Below are 26,803 nucleotides of genomic sequence, written 5' to 3' on the forward strand. Positions count from 1 at the left end.
TGACCGTTCAGTCGGAGTTCACGAGTGATTGACAGCCGGCTCTCATAGACAGCAGCTGGACAGCAGACCTCAGATCAGCTCTTATTGCTTGTTTTCCTCCGGTCTGTGAAATCTTGCAGATGCCGTTAGGAGCACCGGAGGACACAGAGGAACATGATTTTTTTCAGGTTACCTGTTTCATGTACTACTGTCACGATATAGTGACCGTTTTATAAAAATAACCTTTTTTAATCATATTTGCTCCAATCTCACCTACTGCTGCTTTAAAGTACCAAACATAAAAGTACACATTATGCAGAATAATATATATTATTGGATTGTACTTATTGATGTATTAATGTGTTCATCACTTTAATGTTGCAGCTGGTAAAGGTGGAGCTCATTATAATTACTTTATATATTGCTGGGTAGTTTAATCTATAATAATACATCATTTATTCGTTGATTATATTTTGTATTAATAATCTGAATCTGTAAAATTATTAAATCAATGTAGTGGAGTAAAAAGTACAATATTTCCCTCTGAGATGTAGTGGAGTAGAAGTAGAAAGTATCAGAACACGGAAATACTCAAGTAAAGTACAGGTACCTCAAAATTGTACTTAAGTACAGTACTTGAGTAAATGTACTTAGTTACTTTCCACCACTGAGTACATGTTATACTGTTGTGTTTTTCTAAGCATTCTTTACTGCTCCTGTTGGAATAAAACAATTGTTGATTATTTGAATAATTAATAACTATAAGAATGATTTAACTGAAAAGTAGTAATGTGTTTTTGATACCTTTACTTTTTTGCATTAAATCATACCAGGACGTTTGCTGAAATTGATTGGATGTGGCACAGCCCTACCTAGAAAAAATTCCACCAGCCGCCACTGAGCAATGTATACGTAAAGTATCAAAAGTAAAAGTCCTCATTATGCTCTTTTCACTGTATTATATTATTATAGAATATTATATTATTTTGTTTTTATCATTAACAAATAAATCTAAGACAATTTAATGTTGCAGTTTGTCAATGTGGAGCCAATTGTAGATACTGTGTAAAATATTGGGTTGATTATTTTACAGTACTCCATCATAACATATAACTGTATATCATATGTTTTTTTATGTAAAAACTAGTAACTATAAGTGTCAAATAAATGTAGTGGAGTAAAAAGTGCAATATTTATCTCGTATAAGTATAAAGTCGCATAAAATGGAAAGTACAAGTATGGTAAAAAAGAGTAAATGTACTTTGTTATATTCCACCACTGAGATTTAGTTTGCCCATTGTCATTATATTGCAAATGTTCAGTTTTTCGGAGCACTTTTTGGAGACATTTGGTCCATGTTGACTCTAAAACCTGAAAGTGAACTTTGATCTGTGACCTTGGAAACAGCCGTTTAGAGAACAACCTCACCATGAGGTCCATTTAGCAGCTCTTCTGGAGTTTTTACTGAGAGTACACATGTGGTTCACAAACAGTTTGAAATAAATGTCTCTCTGGTCAAATTGAGTTACAGAGATTTCCCAACCTCATTCTGGCAGAACTGAAATATGCTAAAGTCATATATAATATAATCCACAATCCCCCATGATGTAACATCAGCTGACTTTTGTCATAGTCTGTGTCACAAGCTAATCACAAGACTAAGAGAGCTGCAGTGTGTGCGTTATTTGATATATGTGCTTTTAGTTCACATTGAATCATTTCTACAACTGGAGCATCATCTGAGCTGCAGCGCGTCACCCGTTGCCTCAGTAACGGACCGCGTTGCATCAGCATCCGCAGCATCAGCATCAGCATCATTAGTCAGTCACCCAGCAGCTGCTGTCAAGGTCGCCAGCGAGAGGCATCATGGGAAGGCGAGGAGGACACCAGAGCGCGAGGGAGAACGTAGGGGGGGGGGTCACAATTATCCCCTCACGACCCTCAGGAACCCCCCTACCGCGCATGCGCCCACGCTCTCGTCACCTAAACTGACCAAGTACCCGAATGGCGGCTGGCACCATAATAGGAGATGGGCGCGCCTCTCCTCACGGGATGTGGTGATGATGCACTGGAGTCACGGATCTGTGCACGTAAAAGCGGAGGGGCGGGTGCACGTCACGGCATCCCAGCATCCCACTTGTTCATAGGTTGATGGAGAAGACGGGAAAAAATCATAAAAACAAGTACGTACGGTTACGTGCGTTTCTCCTCGTAGCTCTCCAGGAGGACAGGAGGGAGGCACCGCTGCAGCGCACCGACCTCATCTCTGATCGAACTGGGACTCACACCGACCTCATCTCTGATCGGACCGGGACTCACACCGACCTCATCTCTGTTCGGACCGGGACTCACACCGACCTCATCTCTGATCGGACCGGGACTCACACCGACCTCATCTCTGATCGGACCGGGACTCACACCGACCGTCATCTCTGTTCGGCCCGGTACTCACCACCACACAGGTGAGTGTCTGCTATTAGTGCTGCTGCTGCTGCTGCGCGGAGTCGAGCTCTGTTTTTGTGTGAAAAAATCTGCTGTTTGCTCCAGTTTGACCGACATCCCAGAGACAGAGACAGAGACAGAGACAGAGAGAGGTTAACGGGCACATACTCATCTCCATGTATCTGCTGTACTTTAGAGCTTCAAATATCAAGTGTGAAATGCATGCTAACGATTAGTAGTGATTGGTTTGCTGATGGGAAGGACGTGGAGGAGGTCGTGTCCTGCTGCCTGCAGAGCCTGCACAGCTTCCCGGCTGCTCTGCAAAGCCGCCTGCAGAGTCTCCCGACTGCAGAGCCTCCCGGCTGCAGAGCTGCTACCACGGACAGCGCCTCTTCATCAACTCTGTTTCTTTTCCTGCAGCTGAGAGTGCCGGCGGGCGGGTCCTGCACAGCTTTGAACCAGCACACCACCTGAAGACCTCCTCTCTGCATCCTTCAGTTGGAGTAAAGCAGTCCCCGGTGATCATCCAGAGAGATATCAGAAGATGGAAGGGCAGGCAAGTGATTGTCTTTCTTCATGTTGTGGCCCACAATCAGGAGGTGGTTTGGTTTCTTGGTGGATTTTTTAAAGAAATGTATTTTGTTGTTGCACCTCCAGTCTGTCTTTACTGATTTGTGAATAATGCATGTGTAAGGAGTGTTGAGTGTCTAAGCAGAGCAGTGTGGGCGGTGTGAGCCTGTATATATATATATATAAATATATATATATGTAATAATAACTCTGTGAGTCACCCAGGAGCACTGCAGATGTGTATTAAGTGAGAGACACATCATGGGCTGTATGTGGTTGTGATGCTTTTCAGTATGCATGCTTGCTTTTTGGTATTGTATGTCCGTCTGTGTTCATCAGTACTGGTTGACTAGCTGCCTGAGTGTGAGGAACAGAGAGGGAATGAATGTATGAGGACCAAAACATGAGTCCACACTCATTTAATTCTCCATTTACTCAAACAGACAGTTTGGGCTGGAGACTTAGATTTAAGTTTAGGATTAGGTTTGTTTTACAATGAGGAAAGTCATGTTGGAAATGTAAAGGAAACATCGAATCAAAACTTCTATTTCTTCTCCAAACATCGATTAATTAACATCTTTTTTTCACATCTTTTTAAAAGCTACAATAGCAGGGAATATTTCAGCAATGCAAAACAGCAGCGTAAACACTGGATGTGATGATAAATGCATCATTGGAACGGCTTAGACTGCACTTTCTAAAATAGACCAGAATGCAATGCAGCTACAAGACGCCTCCTCACTACTGAAAAAACACACTTCTGATCTGGCACTCTCTGCACGTACACACGTTAGCCACAGACTAATGCAACATGCTCACACCCTTCCTCTGGGGGTTTGCTGAAGGAAGTATAGAAAATGTAATTAGAAGAAGAAGTAGATGAGAAAAATGTGATCTTTTCAGTGGTTTGTCCTTCTGTTCTGTCTGGCTAAGTGTGTTTGTCTTGCTCTCTGCTCTACTGAGCCTCTTACTCATGTCTTGATCTCAATATGATTACCTGATAAAATGAAGGTTCTAAGAAGAAGTAGATGTGGCAGTAGATGGAGACGGACGGCAGTGGGTATATTTGATTAATTCATCAATCAAAATCAGGACAAACACCTCTGGAAGTTTACTGAAAAATTTGTGCTTTGTGTAAAATATTTGGTTAAACAAAGAAAAACAATCTTTTATGAGTTTAGCAAACATTTCAGCATTGTTTGACTTAAAATGTGACTTGAGAGTAATGATGACTATGTGTAAAAGTCCAGTTCAATCTGTAAAACGATCAGGAGCATAGTGGGGCACAGAAGCAAAGATGATGATAAGTTTGTGGTAAAAAAAATAAACTGTTCTTAAAATAACAGGGCTGTAACTAACCATTATTTTCATTGTCGATTAATCTGTTGATTATTTTCTGGATTAATCGATTCGTTGTTTTATTTCTATAAAATGTCAGAAAATGGTGAAAAATGTTGATCAGTGTTTCCCAAAAGCCCAAGATGACGTCCTCAAATGTCTTGTTTTGTCCAAAACTCAAAGATGTTCAGTTTACTGTCATAGAGGAGGAAAGAAACCAGAATATATTCAAACATTCATCCAAATAGTTGGTGGTTAATTTAATAGTTGACAACTAATCGTTTAATCGTTGCCGCTCTAGAAGCAAAACACAAGCATGACCTCAGACTCATCTGAATATAGTCTAGTAGTGAGTTTAGCTGCACAAATATGTGTCATTGTATTGTCCTGTTGTGCTCTGACTCGGCATCCCGCTCGCATCGCTCGTGCCAAATATTGACGAGCTCATCAATACACGACCCCCCCACGATAAAACCCAGCCTGAAACTTTATTGAATTCATCCCCCAAAACAGCTCAATACATCCTACCCTCTCCATACTGGTTGGATGTGGGTCACATGTAGTCACAGTGTGTGTGTGTGTGTGTGTGTGTGTGTGTGTGTGTGTGTGCATGACTGCCGTGCCATGGTTACTTTGCTAGCCCTTGTCAATAAAACTGTCACCTCCAGGCTGTTGCCATGGAGACAAAGGAAGGAGGGAGGGATATGGACACTCTTGGTTGGATGGAGGGAAAGAGAGAGTTTAATTGAGGCAAGAAGAAAGATGACGTTGTTTAAATATAATAAAATATGAGTGTGGAGTCCAAGAAGGACATTTTGATGAGTCCTAGCCGTCGTCTGATTCATGCATTCAGTAGTCGTACTAGAAACACCCGCAGGTTTCTGACAGCAGACAAATATCCTATTTTGTTTTTGTCAAATCTGAGTGTTGAAGCTTAAAGGCCACACACGAGGTATCAGGTTGGATTTGTGTGTCAGGACAGCGTGATCACATTCTGTCATCATGACACTGGTTACCATAGTAACGCAGCATCTTTTCAGCAAATGTGGGTGCTGCAACAGGCTGCTAACACCGAAGTTTGTCTGGAGCTGAATTACACGCCTTGTAAAACATCAACAGCTGGTATTCCTCCATCTTTATCGTGTATCTGCTCTTCTTTAAACGTTAAATCTTTTTCATGCTTGAAATCCAATCCAGGAAGTCAGATTGAGCTGAATAATATTCAACATTCACGAGATTAAAGAGGATTTGAGCCGTTTGAACAAAGGATTTGTCACCACATAAATACTATCCTATAACTCTATTTCACTTTACAAAAACAGAAGTTAGATTCTGGTTCTCAACAGAAAAAAGTTTTAGACATAAATGTTAAGGTGTCACTAAAAGCAGCTGTATTGATATTTGATATACCCTCACACTCTCGTTATTGATCCTTATCTGGGACGTTTTGGGTGCCCATCGGTCATGTGACCGTTAAATTTCTACTGAGTCACTGTGACTTGACAAAAAAGCCAGACAAACACAGACGATGAGGGAGACAGAGAGAGGAAGAGGAAGGTGAACTTCAGGGCAAATATAGCTGTGTGTGTGTGTGTGTGTGTGTGTGTGTGTGTGTGTGTGTTTGTGTCTGTTTGCAGCATTGTGAGACACCACAATGAGCTGCATTTGGGTCTCGTGATGCGTTCAGGGCTCTTTTCTTTCAGATGTTGATGATGAACCATCATTTTCCTAATGCCATGCTTATTTCAAAGGGCAGCTAACTCTTTGATATAGACCTTTATGAATTCATCCTAATTAAATTGTGAATGATTTCATGAGAACATATAGACCTAAAGTCTGTATTTAGTCTCCATTTAAGATACTGAGATACACAACAAGAGCAAGCAAATCCCTAGGGATGCACCGATATCGGGCCGATACAGACTCAAATAGCTGGATCGGGTATCAGTCACAGTGAGGCCGATCTATTCAATTCAATTCTATGTTTATATGCTATATACATTATATTTTATAATTTTAATTCCTGTTTAAGTTTTGACCAGTTTGTTGCTGCACTGAAAAGGTTTACACCTGAATTGTAATTCCTGTTAATTTTGAAGATTTTTGACCAAGTTGCTGGTGTAGGATTTTATTATTTTAACACAATTCAGTAAATTTATATCTATGTATATATTTGTTAAATTTTTTTGCAAAGTTAGGAAAGCAATGTTTAAGTCAAGCCTGATCCCAGTCACCTCCACACAGTGAGACATACAGCTCGTTAATTAACACTGGTATCGGATCAGTACTCGATGTCGGCCGATACCCAAAACCCAGGGATCGCTATTGGTATCAAGACTGAAAAAAGTCGTATCGGTGCATCCCTACAAATCTCCAACGGTCCATTTGCAAACACACCCAGAGAAATGTGGTGGCTTTTAGTCGGATTATTGATCGCTCATAAATGTCACCTAAATCCTCAGGAAACGGATGCAAATGAAGGGAGGCAGCAAAACAGTGACGGCTTCAAGAGAAGATTTCATTAACCTTGAGAGCTGGAAAACATCTTGCTTTTAAAAAGATTACACTGAGGAAGTGGATGATTCACCGGATGAATGTCCAGAGAACAAGGTGGATATTGTAGCTTGGGTACAGACTGGGTGGATGTTTGCTTGATTTAGACCTTTAATGTTTTGTGAGCATGCAATATTCAGCGAGCCTCTTGTTTCCCTTCATAAGAAATAGTTTTTCACAAGTATGTAGAAACCACAAGTCAGTCTGAATACCTGAATACTTCTGGTGAATTATAGCAATTTCAAAGGGAGTTCCTCCAACTACAGACATCACTGTTACCGTGGAGATGTCAACTAGTCTTTGTATCTGATGATGCCATTTTTCAAACTAACTTGTCAGAGGTGAAGAATGCTGTTTCTTCTTCCACCTCATCCGTCATTGTTCTCTATCAGGATGCCTCCTTGTGTGTTGTCACTTACTTAAAAGGCGTCATGATTCATCTCATGGCTCGTTGGTTCAATTCAAGGCTTAAACAGGGAGTGACATGTTTGTAGATCAAATTAATGTGAAATTTTCACGACCAGGGTCACTGAAAAAATATGTGCTTCCATTTCACTCTATCTATTTGCTACTTCCTTATTTCTGGCATCCTATAGATATTTTTAGCACAAAAAGTTGCTGATCCAGGGCCTGAACCGAGACCATCAGCTCCATATATACACAGTCAAATATAAGACAAATCATGCCGAGCTTCTCACCTGTTTCAAATCACTCTTTTAAATAATTCCACTTTGACCTTTCCCATACCTGTTCCTCTCTCTTCCTCTGATTGGTCCTCTGTGGCCAACACCCATCTGGCTACAGTGAATCCTGAGAAGTGCAGTCTATGCTAATATTATCTGACCTCGCTCTGATGTTGTTGTACCAAGGGCGGTGGATCACCTGAGTCCTCTCCAGGTCTCTATACTGTCTCATATAACAGCCGCACATTCTGCCCTGTCAGCAGCGAGTCTCTTTATTACTGACTGCTTTGTTACAGACATCAGTAGAGACAAAGACACAGTGGCCTAATTTCTACTGCTGTGACCCAGCTTGACCTTCCAGGGATTTCATATATGGGATCAATCAAGACACGTTTAATAATATTTGACCTTTATTGACCTCCAGTAACTACACTTAGGGGGTGCTTGTGAGGAAAAAGTTTGGGAACCACTGTTTTCATCAACAACCACATGTTGAAGTGTCCTTATGTGAATGGCTGAGGCATAGTAAAGCACTTTTGATATATATATATATATATATATATATATAAATGTATTCCACATAACGTTTAACCTAACTTTTTATCCAGGTAAAGTTTGCTTTCTTTGCATAAAATGCCCGGCCTCATATTCATTTTCCAATTCACACAGAATTATTATCATCTTATTTTCTGGAGTTGTAAAGTTCCTCTGCCGTCTTGCTCAGGGGGAACTTTGAGATATTGGTCCTGGTTTCTGTCCATTTCCCCACATGATGACGTTGATGACTGTGTGAATCAACTCTGTGTATTTTAGCACTGATGGTCTTTTAGGAAGACTGGATCTCCTCCTTTTAGTTTCTACTGGCTCCCATCCTGTTATTGACTGTCTATGAGAAATGACTGATCAGTCAGTGTGCAATAAGCAGACTCATAAAATTGCTCATTGCTCACAAGCTCATCATTATTTCCTATGTCAATGCATCTTATGGAGGCTCGATGAGGGTCAGACGTTATAACATCTGGTCGTCATGACGCCAGTGGCGGCTCCTTTAATACTCACCATGATTTCATTACGTAGAGATGAATTGATGGCATTATGGGGGCCGGAGCAGTTGGACGGCGTCATTATTAAATTTCAACTGCATTTAGCTGATTATGTTCGAGAAAGAAAAACACATCAATACAATTGATCACAGAGGTAGTTACTTATACAGTACATTTCAGGTTTTATTTATAAGATTTAATGTTTTTTACTTAACTCTGGAACCGATGTGTCGTAATGATTTCAGTATGAATATGATGAGTAATCCGGTGTGGCTGTGTGTGTGGTGTGTTTATGTAGTCTGACCATGGGTTCACTGTTGGATACCTGATATTATTGTCTATGCGTCAGTGAGCTTTCTGCCGTCAGCATTGTAGTTTTAAGGCATCTGTATACTGGCTGCAATTATTGGAAATGTCATTATGAGCTCAGATTTCACATTTATTATGTATCTGTCTTTGTTTCCCTCCTTTTATTTCCACATCCTTCTCCTTGTTCTGTTGGATTTCTCTATTCTCCTTCTTTTCTTCTTCTTGACATGTTCTCCTCCTGTTCTCCTGCTTTTCTTTCTCACAGCAGCAAAAGCAGGTAACAGGTTATCTCCTGTTCTCTCTCGGCACCGCTGTCATCGGCTCTCTGCAGTTTGGTTACAACACAGGAGTCATCAATGCTCCGGAGCAGGTTGGTGATGATTAGTTGGTAAAGTCAGAGTGTGTTTGTTGCCAAGATCTAGGTCCCTTAGTTTCTCCAGATTTGAACAACTGGTATTTGTAAAGGTAAAGATCTCTGAAATGAAACAACCCAGCTGGTGTGTGATGCTTAACACTAAAACAAAACAAAAGGGAAGAGAGAAATGGTGTTGGACCAGCTGAGATTTGATTTGAACTCTGTGCAGCTTTAAATTGGATTATTTGAGTACAAATACAGAAGGTGAAGCTTTTCAGACCTACCCAAACATCAAGTTCATACGTTCTTTGAGAGAATGATGTATCGACTTTGTTATTAATTTGGCAGCTGAATCAAAGAGTATAGAAGCAAAGCTGGTGCTTTTATTTTCCTCGCCATAATGAACATCATCAGACCCACAGGACCGCCCTGCACACTTACTGTATATGACGTATCCGGTTCTGCCAGCTTCCTGCTAGCTGTGTGCGGCTGTAATAATGGATAAATGGCTGTAATTCAGCACTTTTATTATCTGCTAATACATCCATGAGCTAAGCTAATTGACTTCTGGCGACCTCAGTGCAGTTCTTTCTTTAAATGCAGATAATATTGATCTATTTCTTCACCTGTCCCTGTCATCAGAAAATACGATCTTTCTTCAACGATACCTGGGTCGAGCGTTATGGCGCACCCATCGACAAGGGGGTCTGTACCCTCGTCTGGAGTGTCGCCGTCTCCATCTTCAGTGTGGGCGGCATGGTGGGCTCCTTCAGTGTGGGCGTCATGGCAAACCGATTTGGCAGGTAGGAATTTAATTTGTGTGATATAACCAGCCGGGGTGTAAACTTTTGTAATGAGAAGTTAAACCTGCTCTTGTCATTTTGTCTGTATAATGCAGGTAGAAATGTCTATTTTGCATCTTAATCATCAGGGTTTTTTGGACATATTCAATGTCAATATCAAGTATGTCTTTGCTTTGGGTGTTTGGTTTTTCCTTTAAAGGCTCTGTGCATTTCCTGTGTGGTTCAGCTGAACTGTCACAAGCCATTACTCCTAAAGGAGCTCATGAAGCGTGTCTGTCTTCAGCCCACAGCTCGGCTCTAATGGTCATTCCTCCATTTGCCTCTGTGTTTTACCCTCAGCATCAAACCACAATCCTTTTTATTGCTGTTGTTTTGCCCGCTGCCATAAATGTGTGTTCCACATACAGTTTGGGGCTCACAGTGGACATACATTTGGCTCTTTTCTACTATTGTTTGCACACTTAAAATGATATGAACAACAAAGAATTCGGATTAAAAAAGAAATTTGAAAGGAAAACTTCAGCATAAATACACTTCTGATTCATTAGCTTAGCTTAGCATGAAGACAGGAAGCAGTCTGGCTCTGTTATTTCTGTTTGTGTCACATTAAACAAACAAGATACAGCGTGTTCATAAATCAGCTTTAGATGGCCTTTGGAGGGTCAAGCTAGCTGTTTCCACCTGCTTCCAGCCTTTGTGCTAAGCTAAGCTAATCGAATCTCACTCTAACTCCATATTTTACACACAGACTTGAGATTTATATTGATTTTTTGAATTCTGATTTATTTGTTTATTTGTAAGGGACCAGTACAGAGAAACATGGACAATTGCAGAAGCTGTGTCCAATGTACTGCACGTGTATAGCCAAAGCTAATTTCCAACACCAGTCCTTTGATGGGCATTGATAGTTTAAGTAATCATTAAAATGACATGTTACATTTAAAATCAGTGCATATAATAATCAAAAACAAGAAGAACCATCCATGACAACGCACAAACATTCAACAATCAAAATAGAATGCAAAACATTTCAAATTCCTGTGTATGTGTGGACAAGGCCTTAACCAGGAAATCCTCAATCTATTGGCAGGTAGGGAATTCCAGAGGGTTGCACCTTTAATTGAGAATGCAATTAAAGATGCAATCTCATCTAAGTCTCCAAAAGAGAGCAAATAAGCGTACTCCAAAATGTTGAAGTGTTCCTTTAAATGGATGTAGTTGAAATCCAAGACTCAATGCACAAAAGACAAACAGTACATCCAGTTGACAGAAAACAAAGGAACAAATAGATTTCCTGATGTCCTTTATCTTGACACACAAGGTCATGCTATCACACATAAACACACATATGTTTCCCTGTCAAACTGGACTCACACCTCTCTGTCAATGAACTAATGAGACCGGAATGAAGCTGACCTTCACACACACTAATGGAATCCCTCAGTTAATGTTCCTCAACCACCAACCTCAATTCTTCCTTTCTCAATCGACATTAAGATCGTCATGTTGTGTGTTTAGAAATACTGTTGCTCTCTGTCCTCCTCCTCCTCCTCCTCCTCCTCAGGCGTCGCTCCATGTTCCTGGTGAACGTCCTGGCGGTGATCGGCGGCCTCCTCATGGGCTTCTCCACCATCTGCAACTCCTATGAGATGGTGATCGCTGGTCGCCTGGTCATCGGCCTGTTCTGCGGTCTCTTCACCGGCCTGACCCCCATGTATGTGGGCGAGGTGTCCCCCACTCCCCTCCGAGGAGCCTTCGGGACTCTTCACCAGCTCGGTGTGGTGGTGGGCATCCTGATCGCTCAGGTCAGCAGGAAGCCTCCTAACAAACCTCACATTTAATGACCGTGACAGATGTTGATTTATACCATCAGACTGTATAATACAGTTAGCTATAGTACAGATGTGTTATCTATCTTTGCTGTACCTCTGACCCAGCTGTTGATTTATACCATCAGACTGTATAATACAGTTAGCTATAGTACAGATGTGTTATCTATCTTTGCTGTACCTCTGACCCAGCTGTTGATTTATACCATCAGACTGTATAATACAGTTAGCTATAGTACAGATGTGTTATCTATCTTTGCTGTACCGCTGACCCAGATGTTGATTTATATCATCAGACTGTATAATACAGTTAGCTAAAGTACAGATGTGTTATCTATCTTTGCTGTACCTCTGACCCATATGTTGATTTATACCATCAGACTGTATAATACAGTTAGCTATAGTACAGATGTGTTATCTATCTTTGCTGTACCTCTGACCCAGCTGTTGATTTATACCATCAGACTGTATAATACAGTTAGCTATAGTACAGATGTGTTATCTATCTTTGCTGTACCGCTGACCCAGATGTTGATTTATACCATCAGACTGTATAATACAGTTAGCTATAGTACAGATGTGTTATCTATCTTTGCTGTACCTCTGACCCAGCTGTTGTGGCGTCTTTGTGTTTAGGTCTTTGGTCTGGAGGCTCTGCTGGGCTCAGCTAAGCTGTGGCCCCTGCTGCTGTCCCTCACCGTGGCCCCGGCGGTGCTGCAGTGCATCCTGCTGCCCTTCTGTCCCGAGAGCCCTCGCTTCCTGCTTATCAACCTCAAACAAGAGGAGCAGGCCCGCAAAGGTACGCACGGATACTGATACAATACTTCTGCTTCTACTTACAATACAACTTCTTCTACTTACAATAATAATAATAATAATAATAATAATAATAATAATAGCACCTTTCAAAACAAGGTTACAAAGTGCTTTCCAATAAAAGCATGATAAAAATAATTGACACCCAGAATTTAAAATCTTAGCAAAATAAAATCATATAAATACAAAATAAAATCATATAAATAGTTACAACAATTCAATTCAATTCAATTTATTTTTATATAGCGTCAAATCATAACAGAAGTTATCTCGAGACGCTTTTTATATAGAGCAGGTCTTAGACCGTACACCATAGTTTAGAGACCCAACAAGAGACCCCACCAATAGCATTGCATTGAAGTGCGCTGTGGCCAGGAAAAACTCCCCGTTTAGCGGGTAGAAACCTGGAGCAGAACCGGGCTCTGGGTGGGCGACCATCTGCCTCGACCGGTTGGGTTGAGAGAGAGAGAGAGAGAGATAGAGAGAGAGAGAGAGAGAGAGAGAGAGAGAGAGAGAGAGAAAACAGTCCATCATCAGTTAAGAAAAAGCCATAATATAAAAGTGAGTCTTGAGAAGAAATTTAAAGGAAGACACTGAGTTCCACAGCTGAGGGGCCCGGACGGCAAAAGCCCGGTTGGTCACCTTTGTTGACCAGTTTGGATTTTGGAACTGTTAATAGGGCCCTGCCTGAGGATCTCAGGCATCGATCAGGCGAAAGGAATGACCTGATCTTAGTAAGCTGTCTCAGTTGGGCAAAACAGGACTGCACCACTTTAGTCCCCTGAGCATCAAATGACAGTTCAGAGTAAAAAAATTACACCTAGGTTCCGGGCCTCTTTCTGAACATTATTGGACCAGGCACCCAGACTAGAGGAGAGATTCTCAATACTGCTAGTGCTGGGGCTACAGGGGGAAATGATAACTATTTCTGATTTGGAGTCATTCAGCTGTAGGACATTTTTTGACATCCAATTTTTGATTTCAGTGAGGCAGGACAACAAACAGGACACGTCGTTGGTACCAGGCTTTAAAGGGACAATCATAATCAATATTGTGTTTACGCATGATTTGCCCCAGGGGTAGCATGTAAACAGTGAATAAAAGGGGGCTGATCAGACGGCTGATTAAGACATCATGGTCCACAGTGTTGAAGGCTGAGCTGAGGTCAAGGAGAATTAAAATAGAATACATGCCTGTGTCAGCCGCAAGCAGTAGGTCATTGGTGACCTTGACCAGAGCAGTCTCAGTGCTGTGTAAGGAGCCAAAACCAAATTGAAATTTCTCAAAGATTTCAGTCTTGTTCATAAAAGAAATCAGTTGAGTAAAAACTATTTTTTCTAAAATCTTTGATAAAAATGGCAGTTTGGAGGTTTAAAATGACTTAAAACAGAGGGATCCAGAGAGGGCTCCTTTAAAAAGGGGTGAACAGTGTCATGTTTAAAATTGGAAGGGAAAATACCAGAAGACAGAGAGCAGTTAATAATGGCTAAAATATCCAGACCAACCGTCTGAAATACAGCTTTTAAAAAAACAGGTGGGAATGCAGTCTGAAGGGCAGGTGGTTGACAGAGACAATAATACTGTTACTGTTATACCACTGGTATTCCTGCTGCTGTTACTGCTGCAACTTCTGACAATACTACTACTTCTATTTACAATACTACTTCTTCTACTGACGATTCTACTGTTTCTACTGACAATAGTACCACTGTTACTGCTATACCACTGGTAGTCCTGCTGCTATTACTGCTGCAACTACTGATGGTACTACTACTTATTCTACTGACGATACTACTGGTCTACTACGCCAACTACTGCCATTAAATGCCACTACAGCCATGTGCTACAGGCTTTTACTGTTACTACTAATTCTACTACCATAATACTGCTTCCACCTCTGCTGTTACCACTACAACTACTAACACTTTACAAGTAACTATTAGAAACACAACTACAGTTACTACAGTACTTGTACTGCTGCTGCCGCTATCACTTCTATCAGTACTACTATCTCTGCTTATAGGGTGTTACTTCTACTGTAACCACTGCCTCTATCACTACTACAATACTGCAACCTCTGCTGCTACTGCTGCTAGTATACTGCAACTATTAACACTACTTGTTTTACTACTACAAATAATAATACCACAGCCAGTTCTAATACTGCTGCTACTGCAATAATGCTACTGATAGCTGCTGATACTTCTACAACTATTGCTTTTTCTGCTACTGATAGAACTACAATGAGCATTGCTACTGTTCATATGCAGTACTGCTGCTCCTGTCAATATTACTACACCTGCTCCCATTACTGCTACAGCTACTGTTCTAGAGAAATACTGTAACATGAAGAAACTACATGTGAGACAGAGGAGAGGGAAGGAAGGAGAGACATTGAGAGGAAGAAAGTGAGAAGCCATAAATGGGGAAGAGAAAGAATATTATCTTAAGGAATGAGGGGAAAAGAAAATGTGCTGAGAGAAATGTGAGAAAAGACTGCAGAGAAAGATCAAGGAGAGAGAAATCAAACGGAGAGACAGGGAGGGAGACAGGAGTAGTTCCAGGTACACCGGGGTGAGATCAGGATGATGTTTTATCCTGGACAGAAGAGTCCTTGAGCAGGCAGCAGGTTTTGGCATCCGTTCAACACGCTGCAGCCGGTCAGGGTCGACTCTGAGGCTCCGACCCACTTCTCCTCCACTCCTCTCATCTGACACAAACACCAACAAACACGAGGCTCAGGCTCCACAGTTAAAGGAACAGCACAGTTTCTGGGACTGGCTGATGTTTGGGATGTTTGTGCAACAAAATGAGTTTCTCTGCTCTTTCTGGTGAAGTTGAACAATCTGATCTGCCTCTTGTTTTATTCCTACTAACTACAGTCACTCAGTCACTGCAGACTTTTTGGACACTACATTAATAGTTTGCAGCTTTAAAGCCACTATGTGTAGGATTTTTATGTGATTATGGCATCCTCAAAATGACTCTAATGGCAAGTGTTTGTTAGTAGGAAATGGGACAATCCTGCTGAAAACGAATGTAGTCTGTGTCCTTTCAGCCGATTCCTGTAGGTGTCCCAGGGTCAGATTTGTGGGGTTGGAGGGGATCTGTCTATGTTACTATTATTACTGCCATAGTTTGGGATTTTCAAATTCTATTTGTAGAGTATTTTTTAAAGTGTTTTTTTGGCGTTGTTATACCTTTATTGGAAAGGGGTTGGCGATACGGCCAAAATCTTCTATCACAGTATATGTCATTTTATATCACAGTAACAGTATATATCACGGTACAGTAATTGTTCTGTAAATTCAATCAAGAAATAGTTTAAAATAACCATGCTGTACTTCATCCCATTTGATTATTTTCTTCTTTTATAAGGAAATTCCATACAAACAAAAACAACTGCTCCACATGAGACAGCACTTGAGTTCAAAACTAAAGACTCCAAACTGTCAAAATGGAAGCTTTAAGGTTCCTGACAACAATCATTTCAAGTGTTACAGGTTTTAAGGTTAACGGGTGCAAATAAATACCAGACTGACTTCAGTCAGTGATGTAAAAATCACACAGATTTGTATTTTAGAGTATACCAAAGAAAAAAGACTTGACTTCTCCGGCAGGGTTTCCTCAACTTTCATTTCAAAAAGCTGGCAAAACAAAATAAACTACAGTGTGCAAATGTCTGGTCGTCATGTAACCAGAGTTCTTCCTCATCTTCCATCCACATCGCCCAATTCTATTATCAGATATTATCCAGTGGAGAGCTGCGAAGAAATGAGGGAAGGGAAAGAGGAAGGATGACAGGTCACATGGTCAGTGTTTTAAACCACGAGGCCACAAAGATGCCCCCATATAGTGGCTTTAAAGGCACAATACCAAATCTATATGTAGATGACTGGATGGTCATTTAATACCCCCACTCCCCCCCACACACACACACACACGTTTGTTTACATCCGAACTGTTTGTGAAGCCAGTAGTCATTTATGTTCGATAGAGAAATGTCTACCTACTCTCAGTTGTTACTACTTTAAAGCCAAAATGGCTGCAGAGGTACCACAAAATGATCTCAACATAGGGTTTTCTGGAGCTTTCAACTGAATCTCATGGTCTTCATCAGTGAATGGAGTTTGCTCAGTAGTCCTGGAGATGGAATAAAAAAAGGTATTTAGTGGACCTTGTGTTCAGATTGGTCGTTGTGGTCGCCAACTGTCTACTTGTGCTGTACACCAGTGTGTTAGCACATTGTTCTCTTCTAAAGCAGAACCACTCCTCCACCTCTACTAAAGACAAAGACACACTGTGTTTGTGTTTTGTTGACAGCTCTGGTGCGTCTGCGTGGCAGTGAGGATGTGAGTAAAGACCTTCAGGAGATGAAGGAGGAGAGCGTCAAGATGGCCATGGAGAAGAAGGTGACCATCCTCGAGCTGTTCCGCTCGCCGGCGTATCGACAGCCTCTCCTCATCGCCATCATGCTGCAGCTCTCTCAGCAGCTGTCAGGGATCAACGCCGTGAGTCACACACACACACACACACGCACACACACACACACAGGCAGAGGGCTACATACAAGTACACACTTTTACACGTTGGCAACATCTACTCCTTCTGTGGTTGGTATGGTATCGTTAACATAATTCCAGTTGGTTTCTATGGAAAATAAATAGTAATATGAAAGCAGGAGGTGGTCAAGAAAATAACTACATATATTTGAATATAGTAATAAAATGTGTATTTTCTTTCATCCTCTCCGTGTCTCTCAGGTGTTCTACTACTCGACAGGCATCTTTGCCTCAGCCGGTGTGAAACAGCCCATCTACGCCACCATCGGAGCCGGCATCGTCAACACCGTCTTCACCGTTGTTTCTGTGAGGGACATCAGCGTGTTTGTCTTTGTCCCTGCATGTGTTTGTGTATGCGTTTGGCAGCTACATCATCACTTCCTCCCGTGTCTGTCCTCCAGCTCTTCCTGGTGGAGAAGGCTGGACGAAGGACTCTGCACCTCCTGGGATTGGGTGGGATGGCGATCAGTGCTCTGCTCATGACCGTCTCCCTCCTGCTGGTGAGTTCAGTACTGTAAAAGGGTGGAGGAGGGGTTGAGAGACAACAGCTCGCCCATGCAAGCGGTGCCGGCCAGTGATTCTGTCTCCACGTTTTTTCCTCGACCAAGGCGTCTAAACCAAACTATACACACATCAAGTATGATATTGTTTCAGTTACTCCTGAATGGCAGAGAGTAACCATCAGAATAGAACTAAAACAACTAATCTTTGATGAATACCTGAAATTAAGGGAGGAATCATGCAGGATGACAGTTATTACTACCAGTTAATCACCAACACAGTGACACATTGCAGTTTTAATTAACCTGAAAGAGTTTGATTGACCAACTTTGGACTTAAACACCAGATGAAAAGTTTTTTTTTAGTGACCTCTAGTGGTTTAACTTCTCACCTTGCTACAGTGATGTAGATGTTAACTCCAGGGTGTCGCCAGTACAGTGTGACATCAGTGTTGGGTGTGGCTCATAGACTGTATATAAGAAGTGGACGCAGTCATCGTGATGTCACCTGTTGGTTTGTGGACTGACGTTTTGAAGCCTTGAGTTGGTATTTTGGCCGTTCCCATCTTGTTTTTTTGCAACTAGAAATGACATGAGAGGGTGGCGCTAAGTACAACCGAACGCTGAATAAGATGTTTTTAGGAGACCAAAAAGGTTCTAATTAACTTTAATGAACTCCGTGGTAGCGACCTGTCAATCACAAGGTAGCCCCGCCCTAAAGCATCCCCTGCTTTATGGTCTATCTGACTCTAAATGGGACCATCATTTACTAAATGAACATCATGCTGTATTGAAGAAGACTTGAAACTAGAGATTGAGACCATAAACTCATGTTTACAATGTTTACTGAGGGAATAAATCAAGAGAGAAGTAGGCTCATTTTCTCAGAGACTTCTTTAGAACTAGAGGAGTCACCCCCTGCTGGCTGGTAGACAGAATGCAGGTTTCAGGTTCTTCAGCGTTGGCTTCACTTCTCAGAACCGAGGTTGCTGCCTGGTGTAGCTACAGGTGCAACTGACTTGATCATTTCAGCTATAAAGGGCTATAAAACATTGCTTTTCATCTATTATTAAATTACTCATTAAAGTGGCAATAGACAAGGTTTTTTTTGCTTTAACTTATCATTTTGAAGTAAATGTTGATTGCACAGTGTAATATAGAATAATGACACCATCTGCGTTTAGATTGGTTTACTATAAAGGCCTTTACACACCGGGGGCATTTTTTGTGCGATTAATTTAACGTTAATTTATTACGTTAATATATACAAAAATAATATTAATATATATATATAAACATATTATAACGTCCGTCCACCAAAAACACAGCAGTTCACCAGAACTGTATTCACCTTTAACCTTCATATTAAACCACCGATTATTAGTGCAGCTTTAAACCTTTTGCAGGAACTTTTGAGATTGATCTGAAAACTCAAATACTTCCTTTAGCTTTCTAATCTTCTTCCACACTGCTCAGCTCCTCTCCAGCACAGCAACACATAACAACATCTGATGCCGTATGCAGAACATTGCAGTAATGTCTTCTTGCCACAAGGTGTTACTAGTTCATTTGGTTAGAAAGAACACTCAACATATTCCATAACTCATTATTAAAGGTTATGAATTAATGTCACCTAACCATTAGATAATCATTACATTGAAATCATTTTGGTCATTGTCATTGTCATGTTTTCCCCTCCCTCTCTCTCCCTCTATCTGAGCAGAAGCACTTTGCCGTCATGAGGTACATGGCCATCATTGCCGTCATGCTGTTTGTGGCTATGTTTGAGATGGGCCCCGGTCCAATCCCATGGTTCATTGTGGCCGAGCTGTTCTCCCAGGGGCCCCGCCCGGCCGCCATGGCTGTGGCCGGCTGCTGCAATTGGACCGCCAACTTCCTGGTTGGAATGAGCTTCCCCAAACTAGTGGTAAGGGAGAGGTGATCGTCCTGGTTTGGGTTTAGTTTAGACTTCTATTCTTTCCTTTTGTTATTCTGCTGTTTTGTTTGGTTTTGATTCCACCTTTTTCGATCTTTTGAATTATGTATTTTTTTTTAAATTAGATCACATTACATTTTCTTTATTTCCTTCTGTTTTTCTTTTCTGTTTTCTTTTACTTTTTTCTTCTCTGTTATATTATATTATATACACAGAATATAAATACAGAATCTTTTTTTTTTTTTTTTTAAAGATAATATTTGATTATTACTTGAAAACTCTGAACATTTAAATTCAAGTAAAGTATTCATTTTATATATATATATATATAAATATATTCTTTATTCTTCTGGTGTTTTGGTTTGATTTCACATTTTTCGATCTTTCGTATTATATAACATTTTTAAATTAGATCACAATCACATTAGATTTTCATTATTTGTCTTTTTTTCTGTTTTTTTTGTCTTTTACTTTTTCCTTCTCTATTATATTTTATACAGAGAATATAAATACTGAATTAAAAAAATATATATATATACTGTATATATATATATGTATATATATACATATATATACAGTATATATATACATATATATTATGTATTTATTTATTTATTTATTCAATTATTCATTTATTTATTTATTTTTTAAATCATTTTCGATTATTACGTGAGAACTCTGAACATGTAAAATCAAGGAAAGCAGTAACTTTTTATATATACACTCACCGGCCACTTTATTAGGTACACCTTGCTAGTACCGGGTGGTCTTCATCTGCTTCAAGGTTGGACGTGTTGTGCGTTCAGAGATGGTATTCTGCATACCTTGGTTGTAACGAGGGGTTATTTGAGTTACTGTTGCCTTTCTATCATCTCCAACCACTCTGCCCATTCTCCTCTGACCTCTGACATCAACAAGGCATTTCCGTCCACACAACTGCCGCTCACTGGATATTTGCTCTTTTTCGGACCATTCTCTGTAAACCCTAGAGATACTCAGACCAGCCCGTCTGGCACCAACAAAAATGCCACGTTCAAAGTCACTTAAATCCCCTTTCCTCCCCACTCTGATGCTCGATTTGAAAGTCAGCAAGTCGTCTTCACCACGTCTAGATGCCTAAATGCATTGAGTTGCTGCCATGTGATTGGCTGATTAGCTATTTGTGTTAACATGCAATTGAACAGGTGTGCCTAATAAAGTGGCCGGTGAGTGTATATTCTTCTGGTATTTTGGTTTGATTTCACCTTTTTTAATTTTTTGTATTATATAAAATCCTTAAATTAGTTCCTTCTGTCTTTTACTTGTTCCTTCTCTATTATTTTATTTAAAGATCCTATTCGATTATATCGTGAGAACTCTGAACATATAAAATGTAGTATTTCTACAATGCTCTGACTCCCCTCTCTTCTGCCCTCAGGAATGGATGGGTCCTTGGGTCTTCCTCATCTTCACCGGCTTCCTCATCCTGTTCTTCATCTTCACCTTCCTTAAAGTCCCAGAGACGAGGGGCAAGACCTTCGACGAGATCGCCCAAAGCTTCGGCAGCGGCCAACCTCCCACCTCCTCGTCTGTCGAGGACCCTCCTGCCAGCGCCAGCACCGCCACGACGCTCCCCGCCTCACCGGTGAAGGAGAAGGTCCCGCTGGTGCAGGCGCCGGCGGCAGCAGCTCCGCCTCCCACCGCAGCTGAAAACACGCCTCTTGATGATAAATCCAAATCGACAGAGCAGGAGAGTATGTAGAGCAGCTGTAGGTAGAGTATAACGGGTGAACGGAGGTTAAAAATGAAGGAAGAATCACAGAGATCTAAAAAAAACAATGTTAATTATCACACCATGGAAACTATATACATTTATAATAGACCTACAGAGAACGACAGCATCATCAATTTATAGGCTTTGACCTTTAAAAGGTCACGCTTTCTGCTTTTACGTAGACTTCGTATTTCTTTGTGACATTCCTAGGAATTAAGCTACATTCATTAAAAGGGTGAGTCTTTTTCAAGACAGCTGTGTGTCTAGTCAGGACGACACTTTTCCAACACGGCAAACGTCCGGTTGTGTTGTCGGGTAACGGTCCAGATGAAACGTCCATCACTGCAGACTAGAGGCAGAGTGTGTTGACAACGGCGCAGCCTTTGTGCAGGTGTTTCCAGATGAGTCCATCCACTTCTGAGTTCAGGTCCATGTAGTGTGAGTCAGGCGACATGGATCAAGATGATGCACTTTCTTTTTAATTCACGTATTCCTGTTTTTAAAGTTCAGACAGGCGTTTTAGTGGACATTTTGGTGCAATATAGCTTTGTAGTTTCATCTATTTAATTATGTTTGAACTGTTAATTCTTGTTGATGTTTTCGGAGGAGTTCTCACAGGTCTGAGAAGGGATTTATTTTAGATGTATGCTCTGCCTTCAGCGGTTGACTATGAGCTGACTAACCGGAGAGCTTTTTATAGCAAAGCCAAAGTACTGAACTTTAACTGCCACCTTGTGACACGTAACCTTAAATGTGTTTCTACTGGTTGTTAAAGTCAAGGTGAGAAATTAGCAACAGCCACAGGTCTCAAGTTGAATTATTCTGAAAGCTATATTGGTGATTAAAGCTGTAATCCACAAATTGATTTAACTTGATTTAGTTTAATGCCACCCTTCAATGAAGTTCAGTTATTCCGAACAAACAAGATTTACTGTGTACCAGAGAGTTTTGTTAAATAATAACTTTCATGAACTTGTCATTGGTTGAATTTCTATTCTGATTTATGAATAGGTAAATATGTAAAGGCAAAGAGATACTCATTTGTTGTCAAGTCTTGTGGATTATTGCTTTACTGTATTGGAAAAATGACTGTGGCTTATGAATTTTAGGACTTTCTAGTGACCTGTGGACAAAAACATGTTGGCTGAATTGTTTTGTAGATTACAGTAGGGTAACGTGCAATGTATATTTTATTTTGTTGAAGAAAAAAATAGTATTTATTAACTTAGAAATTGATTTTTGTATAAAGTATATAATTATAGTACACTAAAGCAAATTTAGGATCGTAATGCTTTCCAGCCCCGAGTAATGAAAGCTGAATGGGTCTGTGGTGGAGTAAACCTCCACATCACATCTGTTAGTCTCTATTTAGATGCACTTTGTTAACCTGATAAGCAGCGAAGCGAGCATTACAGCCGAAATCACTAATGTAGAGGTCATTGAACACAACAGCGCTTTGTGTCCAATTAACAGAATCATAATTCAAACCTGTATTTACCTGAGCGACTGCGTATATCTGGCCGAGCTGTTATTAGAATAGATAGGAGTCGTATAAAATGTGCAATCAATAAAGAAACTGCAGGCTAAACAACGTAGGAGCTGATAAAGGGGAAGTGCTAATACGACAAGTAGAAACAAAGGGAATAACTAATCGGGTTCATTTATATGATTTTATCTTTATTATTGTTTCACATCTTCACGAAGGGAGAAGTGACGACTATGACTACCGTAATGTCTTGACCTCTATGATAATCTGAGATAAACAAGGAAGGTCATTCCAAAATGAGAAACAAGACTCTTTTTATGAAATGAGTGGCATCCACAGATTAATCTTATGAAACTACCATAACTTATTTCATGCTGTGTTCTATCTTCATTTACTCTGACCCAGTAGCATATATACTGATGGTTACTAGATGGTAATGGTAATAGACCATTCATTTTAGCATGCCAGTTTTGAGCAGAGGCCTGAGCCAGAGGTTAGGCATAGGTTTTAGTTTTTCATATAATATTCAAAAGCAGAGTGTTTTTGACAAGAATGATTTACTTTTTTTAGTAATTTAAAAGGTCAAAAATAATGAAGCTTAGCATTCTTGCTGCCAACTGAATGCTAAGTTATGGAAATTAGACGATTTATAGACTAGTTTATACCTGTTTTCTTTTATTTACCAAAACCTTTTTTCTGTTAGCTATGTTAGCTATCTTATGCTATGTTCACACTACGAGCGTCAAAAGCAACATAACGGTCGGCGTGGACAGCTACATTGTCGGCGCGTCACCGTTTCAGCGTTACTCAATCACTCGTTGGCGTAGTTATGTCGTTGAATAGCACTGGGAACTGGCATTTCTTTAGATGGAGCGAAACAGATTGAAACAAAAACCTCTTTTTTTTACGCTTCACCACTTTACTGGAGCTGAGACCAGCTCAACTTTATAGCGCGTCACGCCCGTCATGCAGCGACAAGTGTTGTCCGTCAGTTTGTAGCTTCATGTTAGCGGCTTCAATTGAAAATGACTTCTAGCCTGTTGATGTGTTGCTCGTAGTGTGAACACAGCATTGTGCTCCAAAAACTGCAGTATTCTTTCAATCATTCATTTGGGTGTTTCACTATGGTAATATTCAGAAAACAGAAGTTTCAAAGCTCTTTAGTTCCACCTTCTGGTCTTTAACTCTAACAACAGAGACTCAGCCTCCAGAGCAGAGCAAACTGGAAACTGACTCTTGGAAATCATTAACTTAAACTAAAATCTGCCTTCAAGTCAAAATTATGAAACACATTTTTCTTAAAAATATAATTTTGGTGTAAAACTCTCAGATGTGCAAACTTGTTCCATGTGTTTCAGAATGCTGATATGACATGTTGTTGTGAAGAATTTCAAGTTTTGTATGACATTTAAAGCCCAAATGCACTGAACGCGTCATTATAGTGACAATAACATATTAAAAGGCCAGTGTGTAGCATTTCAGGGGATCTGTTAGCAGAAATAAAATATATTATTCATAACTATGTTTTCTTTAGTGTATAATCACCTGAAACTAAGAATGGTTGTTTCCGTTACCTTAAAATGAGTCCTTCATATCTCCATAGGGAGCAGGTCCTCTTCACAGAGTCCTCTGACACACTTGGAAAGGGAAGGTTGAGCTGACGGGTGTTCAGTTGGTTGCAATCTGCAACCTCACCACTAGATGCCACTAAATCCTGCACATTGGTCCTTTAATTATATATGTAATATATCCTAACATGGAAATACCTATTTAAATAATAATTAAATTGATAATAGTTCCTCCATATACCACAAAAAAACATCCGGCACTCAAAATCAGACGCTTCCGGTGTATTTCTGGCTTTATTAGTCGGGTACAGATGTTGTCTACGTTGTGACGCTTTGTCTGAAATCTATTGTCAACTTTTACATAATTATGCATTACCAACATTGTACAGTACGTTTGTTTGGTGTATAAGTGTATGACACAAAGTATATTTTCTATATTCTGTAGTGACTGTAGTTGTGAAAAATGGCTTTTTCAACAACAGTAATTCATGCTGTACTTTGAGAACATATTTATTTATTTATTTATGTATTTATTATTTATTTTTTTGGCTACACTGGGAAGATATTTATCTTGACAAGTGATTCAAGTGATTGATGCTGCAGTGTAACATTTGATTGGAGTGATCTGCCTTGTTTTAAAACACTGACTGATAAGTAGATTTGAAAACATGTGGATAGTTTTCACTTGTTTTGAGAAATAGAAGCTTGTTAGATGAGATGCAACAGGGCTTGTTAAGATGAATATTTCTAACAGTGAGGAGATGGATTATGGTCGGAGTCACGGCTTCGTTGTGTATTGCTGTGTTTGTGGATGATAGTGACGTGCTGTGTTTGCACTGGGGGAGCTGTAGTGTTCAGTGTTGTATTGAGCCCCTCCTGAAAGGTCCCGCTTCTGTCCGTGGCTACACCTACACTGCTCCTGTTATAGGAGACTAACACTGAACTTTACCAAACCTGAGTCTAGTATGGGTTTAAAATGCTTTCAATTACTCAGCTCGCATAGTCGGGTTTGCATCTTGTGATATCGCAATTGAGATCTGTGCTCGTCGCTTTCCTTTTTCTCTGAGGTGAAAGTGAAGAAACAGATTAAGAAATGTGTTTAATATGATATTTTAAAAATATTAAAGTGAGTCTAAATGTCTCTTATGACCAGGAGGGATTTGTTTTTGGTGTGCCACATCCAAGACCAAGTTAATCATTTCAGTGTAAGGTGCAATTACACCTACAATTTGTTTTCTCTGGTTCAAACTATTGTGGAAAATATAAAATAATTAGTTTGTTGTTAAACTGCCCAAGTGAATCAGGGATTGTAAATGAATCTTATACAATCAGTGGCAGCCTTGTTGTTTGATAGAGATTTGGTTACTTGTCATTAAGAGTCAGAAAACTGGCCATATTAACACTGAACTAACAACGCAAATGCTCCGTTCAATCAGTCCAAACTTGTCTGGTGTGACTCTAAAAAAAAGCTGAATTAAGCAAATCACTAAAGTATGTGAAAGGATTTGAAACAGATATGTGGACCCAGGTGCACACTGCTCCTAATCATAGCCATCTACTGTATGCACATGTACCAACTCCAAACGCTCCTCTCACTGTACAAAGATAGGAGAGTAGTGGTATTCATTTGTAAATATGTATTTTTTTAAAGAGTACTATTTATATGTTGACCTGCACGGTCATACGTGTGTGTTCAGATTATTTTTCTTTTGGGGTGTTCATTTTTTAGAAGAGAGGAACAGACTCTTGCTGATTTTAGGTGAAAATCTCTTTAAATAGTGGCACAATGAGCTGTTTCTCTGTGTGTCTGTCTAACACCTCTGTCTCCTCTCTTTTTTTTTCATGTCTTTCTCATCACTCAATCACTATGGAGAGAGGGCAACCTGCCAAAATCAAAAATAAATGAATGAATAAATAAATGACTTGCTAATAAATAAATGTCATTAAATGTAGCAAAAATAATTAATTGATAAAATGTGACATAAATTGATATTTCTGTTTTTAATTTGCTTCTTTATTTATCATTGTATTAATTCATTTTTTTAAATTTATTCATTTATTTTAGCATTTATTATATTTATTTTTTATTTATATTTATTTTTAAATGTATTTACTCATTTTAATTAATTAAGTTAATATTATTTTTTGCATTTCTTTCTTTCTTTCTTTGTAGATTTATCCTAATTTTCCCTTTGCATTCCACCCCTTATTTATTTCCCCAAACTTCTTTATTTCTGTATTTTTGCTACATTTAATGACATATTTATTTATCGAGTCA

At 39.9% G+C, this 26,803-nt stretch overlaps 1 protein-coding gene across 2 annotated transcripts; it reads left to right on the top strand.

The window, feature by feature from the left end:
* Positions 1–2,330: 2,330 nt before the first annotated feature.
* slc2a3a (solute carrier family 2 member 3a) lies at positions 2,331–25,198 on the top strand. 2 transcript variants are annotated; one of them, XM_037794092.1, is made up of 11 exons: positions 2,331–2,441; positions 2,842–2,977; positions 9,183–9,287; positions 9,915–10,075; positions 11,640–11,880; positions 12,541–12,703; positions 17,044–17,231; positions 17,484–17,588; positions 17,684–17,782; positions 19,506–19,709; positions 21,136–25,198. In XM_037794092.1, exons 2-11 carry the CDS (start codon positions 2,966–2,968, stop codon positions 21,457–21,459), a joined length of 1,602 nt encoding a protein of 533 aa, XP_037650020.1. In that variant the 5' UTR covers positions 2,331–2,441; positions 2,842–2,965; the 3' UTR covers positions 21,460–25,198. The 2 variants fall into 2 exon arrangements, with proteins under 2 accessions (XP_037650020.1, XP_037650021.1); XM_037794093.1 differs by having other exon boundaries at positions 9,186–9,287.
* The last annotated feature ends 1,605 nt before the right edge of the window (positions 25,199–26,803 follow it).

This window comes from Sebastes umbrosus, chromosome 15 (assembly GCF_015220745.1).
Source record: "Sebastes umbrosus isolate fSebUmb1 chromosome 15, fSebUmb1.pri, whole genome shotgun sequence".
NCBI classification, from domain to species: domain Eukaryota; kingdom Metazoa; phylum Chordata; class Actinopteri; order Perciformes; family Sebastidae; genus Sebastes; species Sebastes umbrosus.

What these genes read in the sequence shown, in the direction of transcription:
- slc2a3a (XM_037794092.1), top strand. An exon ending in AGCTGTCAGGGATCAACGCC is followed by an intron (nt 17,232 to 17,483) that starts GTGAGTCACACA and finishes CGTGTCTCTCAG; the next exon opens with GTGTTCTACTACTCGACAGG. An exon ending in CCGTCTTCACCGTTGTTTCT is followed by an intron (nt 17,589 to 17,683) that starts GTGAGGGACATC and finishes TCTGTCCTCCAG; the next exon opens with CTCTTCCTGGTGGAGAAGGC.